Raw genomic sequence first — 6,000 nt, 5'->3', positions numbered from 1 at the left:
CTAGAATATATATACATATATAAAACAGAACAGACCAAACAACAACACAATAACAGAAGTTTTCCACCCACCAAGCACTAGGTTTCCCCTTTGGTGTAGTTACGGCCACAACCAGCAGGGGGTGGTGGCAGCGCCGATGAGGTGAAAGCTGCAGTGATTCACTCGTGGCTGGCAGGGAGCATTGGTGGCTCAGATGAGGCAGAGAGGCTGCAGTGGCTGGCTTGCAACCAGCAGGGGGTGCTAGGGGGCTCTGGCAAGGCAGAAAAAGAGCTGGCGCCAGGAAGAAAGGAAGGAAGTTGCTCCTTTTGCAAACTCACGGTCAGCGATCTCAGCACTACCAAGTAGCAGCCGGCAGAAGCAGGGAAAAACAGGCAGATTTGGTTGTAGTCCGAATCGCAGTGTGGCAATAGTCCCTGAGCAGAATGCATAACTCTCGCAGCACGCGACCACTCTCTCCAATCCCACACTGGAAGGAAGGCAGGCAGCCCCCACCCCCCAGCAAGTCTCAGGCCAGCCCCAACACCTCTCGTGGCAATTCTATGCCGCAATTCCCCCCAAAAAAAACCCCAGTGGGAGAGCCCATCCCCCAGCCAAAACTCCCCAAAGATGTCACTAGAATGCCAAGGTCATCAGCCACTCTTTTGTTAACTCGATCACTTTCTATTCATCCCCCAGGTGCTACCCCCTTCTTCTCCCAGGGTCTTTTTCAGATGACAGATGGGAAGAAATTCCCTGAAAAACCTAATCTGCAATACAGCCCTAAAGAATTTAGTCTTAGTACTTATTAGTATAAGATAAGCCAATAAAACACTATTTTATGGTGCAATGTAAACCACAAACAGGAATTTTCAAGGACAAATTTGAACAGTAGAGTGCAAACTTACGGAGGCAGTATCTCTGCAGCCATGAATATTTTCTCCACCAATTCTGAAAGTATATTGAGTAGATGTGCCAAATTAGTGTTCACATCTTCATTTTTTTCCAACTTTGAAGGATTTAACTAAAACCAAAAGGGGAAAAGACATAAGTTTTGGCTCTTGAATAGAACTACCTATATAATTTGATAATATTAAACACTGAATACTATTTAAAAATAAATTAAATATTCTACTGCTGTACAAATCTCAGATTTGTACAGAACTTACACATTTGTTTCAAGGGCTAGCCAGAAAACTAATGTGAAAAAGCAAAGTTTTTAAGTTCTAGTGCACTATGCTTTTAACAGCACAGACATTTAACACTATCCATAAGTACTCATCTTTTTCTAATTATGTATATTTTAATTTTTTAATCCAGTATCCTGGGGACACAGCCCTCCCCTTTCCATAATTAAGTTCAAGTGAAATAGAAGTTAGGAGGGTTGTTTTAGAAATAAAGATAGGATCTAACGCAAGCAATTAATGTAAGGGAGTTTAAAAATGAAACTAAGTTCAGACATTGACTTCTAGTATATCTGGAGCTTAAAACAAGTTATTTAGGGTAGGCCATTCAGTAACTGCTACAACAGAACATACAACTGCTAAAGAATAAATACATAATTTAAAAAAATTTGAGTTTAAAAGCTTATTTAAAAGTGATGCTATGAACATTGTTCAAGCTAACATTTAGAAAAAAAAAGCATAATCAGTTCAGTTCCAGTACTGAAATTATTTCTGAAGGATAATAAATGCTTCTAAAGCAAATAACCAGTATATCATAAGTTCAACAAATCAAAATTTTAAAAAAACATAGTTCAAGTTATCACCTCACAGGACTGCTTGCTCTCCATTATCTTTAATATACTGTCTTTTAGTGCATGGTGGACAAAGCGTGTTGCTGTGGCTTTCATATATTGCTCCATAAGTGTACTTGCTAAAGTGGTGGCACGAAACAAAGTAGTAGCTTCATCTGAAAAAAAATAAAGTGTAAAGTTAGTTAAATGAGACAACAAAAAGCAGAGGGGAAAAATAAGATGTGTTCACAGTTTGATATATGATGCAATTAAGGGAGGAGACAGAAATGAAGACATGGAAGTCATTCCCTTCCCAGAGTTTCAGTTAATGTTAGTGTAATTAGTACAGTACCTTCCATGCTTATTTCCCTGTCATTTAGTGTTCGCAACAATAGTGACTCAAGCTTTTCATGAAGGAAAATCTTCAATAAAATTCCAGCCAACAGTGTTCTATCCTGGCCACAAACATGTGATAAGGCATAGACTACATGCATCTCTTTCTGGAGTATGAGCTGAAAGAAAACCGAAACAATGTTCAGAAATTTGTGCTAACATAATAGTCACTACAAATACAACTTAGCAATGTCCGTGTTATTGAAATTTCTCTCAAATAACAGAGAAAGTGAATTTTGACAGAAAAAATGAGGAATCAAACTTAATACCTCTTTAAACTCACTATACTCCTCTTCTGGCATGATCTTCTCCATAGAATATCGTGCTCGAACACGCAAAGATCCTGGCTCAATACCTTTCAGTGGTATATGGGAACTGAGTTGAAACCACTCATCTGTTGTATGTCCTTTCTGTAATCGGCTTAATTGGCAACGCATAAACACTTTAGGAAAAAAGCATTGTTAAATAGGTTATCTCCAGAAAAACAGTGCTAGCATTGAATAAAAAGAGTTTTTTTGCAGCACATCACCTTGCTTCAGCAAAAGAGTATTAATAAAAATGATCAAAATTTGTGTCATTAAATATATGGACAGATTATCTCTTAGATGGTTTAACAGACTCCTGAAAACTGAAGTTGAAATATAAAGCATGCTGTAAATAATGTATACCCAGAGATATTAAAAAAAATGTTTATTTCTAATGCCCAAATAGGGGGAAAAGCCTCTTTGCTCCCTCAGCTACCTAGCAAACCTAGGCAGCAATCAGAAAATTAAAACAGGTAAAATGATTAGAATTCACTGTCCTCTTTTGAAGCCCTAGGCTTATACCTCTATCAGGTCTGCTCTTGAACTTCTTTGTTACCATTTTTAGTATTTATTTTTAGCTTTACTACATCTTTCCCAAATGTTGTCAGATATATTTCTTTAACACTTTGGAATGCCCAAGTTTAAGGCTGTAACATTTTATGCAAAATATATAAAAAGTCCTTCCCAGACAGGTTACTGCCCAAATAATGACAAGTCAACCACATTTGACAAAAAAATTAATTCACTTTTTTGGTGGTGTTGGTACCTTGTCAGACCACTGACCATTCCAAATTAAGCACATGCACTCCTGAACAGACTGTATGGAACTTCCAAGAAAACATTCTTTTTCTGCATCTCTTGATAAAATCTACTTTTAATCAAGTCCCTCACATTTAAACAAGACAACTCCCCAAAAAAAAAAACCCAAAAAACAAACCATCCCCCCAAAAATCAAAGCAATCAAAAACACTGTCACACACTTGTTTTTTACATTTCTACAAAGCCTATGAACAGTTCTAGCAGACTTTCCACTGCCCCAATTCAGCAGTATGTTGGGACATCATTTGCATAATCAGATAATAGAACAGAATTATATCATATTTCTAATATAGGTTTAATATCTCATATTCTTTGGAGTTGATGAATTGATAAGGTAACACATTTAAGTCAGTCAAGTAGTGGATAAACCAATTCATCATCATCTGCTACTTATCACAAGTGCAGATGGGACTGTCTTTATACCAGATAATCGATTTACTTTCCCAAAATATTTCTTCTGAGCAAAGCTCTCACATCCTCAACTGAGCAACGTGCTTTCTTCTTGTTTTGCTTGTGCATATAAGGCATGTATCTCATTGATAGGAACAGTGAGATACAGGACTCAGAATAACCTGATGATTTATTTTTCCCATGGCTATACAGTAGAACTTCCTAGTGATAATATAAGTATTATAATCTTATTTTCATCTTAAAAGATTGAAACAGAAACATCAACATATGGACTGTGGAATACCCGTTATAATGATGAACATTAGCAAAAAAAAGGTAAAACTGAGGTTTCTTAATGGTTTATTTGCAAATAAAGCTTATGGATTATTTAGTAACAAGTTTATGTTTTGATGATTAATAATTATAACCTGGAAATCAAAGTGGTTTAAACTTAAATTCATTTCCATTCTGAAGAAAACACAAGTTTACAGTGAAGCCTTTGTTGAACCCAACCAGAACCAAGCAAACAATCCCCCTAACACCATTTACAGTTACTGATTCAGAATAAAAGCTTATCTAAATGTTGACAAAGAATAAATTGCTCAATAACGGACATATTAAATGCTGCCTTTCCCACCCACAGCTCACTCATGTTAGCACAATCCATTTACAAGGCAGTGAGGAGCTGTTAAGGACTCGAAGCTCTTTCACTGTGTTCTTCAAAGAAGGGGCTGGCAACACCTTAGTTTTGGTACCTAGTTTTGGTAGACAGTATGTTGTTACTACCATTAACAAGTACCTGATAGGCTCCATAGTTTCTCCCCCTTGTTCCAAGTCCGCCCATGTCAATGCAAGAGTGCTTACATACACTACTTAATATGTTTAGCACATTTTTCCTGAAGAATATGGGAGGGAAGGAGCCAAGTATATAACTTGCCGTAGTAGGTTTATTTCCCAGTGTCACAGAAGTGATACATGTGTATCACAGTGACAATTTTTGTCCTCCAGCAGCATATTCTCAAACAACTTCAAAACCAAGCTACGGTACTACTGCAAATACAAACTGGCTGAAAGGAGAGACAAAGGCAATGTGCACTTGCAGCCCAGAAAGCCAACTGTATCCTGGGCTGCATCAAAAGCAGCATGGGCAGCAGGTCAAGGGAGGTGATTCTCCCACTCTACTCTGTTCCCATGAGACTCCACACAAAGTACTGTGTTCAGCTCTGGGGCCCATAGCATAAAAAGGAAGTGGACCTGCTTGAGCAGGTCCAGAGGAGGGCGATGGAGATGATCAGGGGGCTGGAGCAGCTCCTCTATGAGGAAGGGTTGAGAGAATTTGGGTCGATTAACCTAGAGAAGAGAAGGCTCTGGAAAGACCTTATAGCAGCCTTCCAGTACTTAAAGGGAGCCTACAGGAAAAATGAGGAGGGACTTTATCAGGAAGTGTAGTGATAGGACAAGGGGCAATAGCTTTAAACTGAAAGAGAGTAGGTTTAGATTAAATATTGGGAAGAAATTCTTTACTGTGAGGGTGGCGAGGCACTGGAACAGGTTGCCCAGAGAAGCTGTGGCTGTTCCATCCCTGCAAGTGTTCAAGGCCAGGTTGCATGGGGCTTGGAGCAACCTGGTCTAGTGGAAGGTGCCCCTGCTCATGGCAGCAGGTTGGAACTAGATGATCTTTAAGGTCCCTTCCATGCCAAACCATTCTATGATTCTATGACATAACCAGGACAACTGACCCAACCTGACCAAAGAGATATCCCATAACACATGGTGTTGTGCTCAGCAATACTAAGAAGAATACTAAGCCAAGAAAAAGGAGGAAGGGGGGGGCGTTCATTTTTAAGGCGTTTGTCTTTCAAAGCAACCACTATGCATACTGAGGCCCTACTTCCCAGCAAGTGTCTAGACATCACTTGCTGATGGGAAGTAGAGAATAAATCTTTTCCTTTGCTTCCATGTGCAGCCTTTGCTTTTCTTTGTTAAGATGCCTTTATTTTGACCCAAGAATTTTTCATCTTATTTTCTCCCCCTATCCCCCTGAGGAGCAAGAGTGAAAAAGCTGCTTGGTGGGCACCTGGCAGCCAGACAAGGTCATCTCCCCACAAATATTGAAAAAATATAGCCCTCACATTACTCTTACTTCAGAGCAATCCACTTTTAAAAACTGTGGCTACAAAGGAGAAATGTTCAGAAAGGTAATCAACCAATTTTCTTGCTTTTGGAGGTTTAGGCAACATTGCACAAAGGCAAGTTGGATACGGTCTCTTAGCTCAGTTTTTCTCCTCATATACTTCAAATATTTAATGGGGTGGGGATGTAGGCAGAGATGCTTGTTAATTCAAGTTATGGTCTAATCCTTATCCCAAAATGAAAGGACTG

General features: G+C 39.0%; 1 protein-coding gene across 1 annotated transcript in view; it reads right to left on the bottom strand.

Moving 5' to 3' along the window:
• Positions 1-268: 268 nt before the first annotated feature.
• Positions 269-6,000, bottom strand: part of LOC146425637 (ras GTPase-activating protein 1-like) — a 62,179-nt gene continuing 56,447 nt past the window's right edge. Inside the window, exons 16-20 of the mRNA XM_085041581.1 lie at positions 2,374-2,546; positions 2,064-2,223; positions 1,745-1,887; positions 881-1,000; positions 269-334 (exon numbers count right to left, since the gene is read on the bottom strand). Of these exons, the coding sequence (XP_084897707.1) occupies positions 881-1,000; positions 1,745-1,887; positions 2,064-2,223; positions 2,374-2,546 (596 nt within the window). The 3' untranslated portion in view covers positions 269-334. The remainder of the gene's footprint in view (positions 335-880; positions 1,001-1,744; positions 1,888-2,063; positions 2,224-2,373; positions 2,547-6,000) is intronic.

Source organism: Lichenostomus cassidix, chromosome W (genome assembly GCF_008360975.1).
Source record: "Lichenostomus cassidix isolate B80296 chromosome W, HeHo_3.0, whole genome shotgun sequence".
NCBI lineage: Eukaryota > Metazoa > Chordata > Aves > Passeriformes > Meliphagidae > Lichenostomus > Lichenostomus cassidix.
This window is presented reverse-complemented; position numbering and strand designations above follow the sequence as displayed.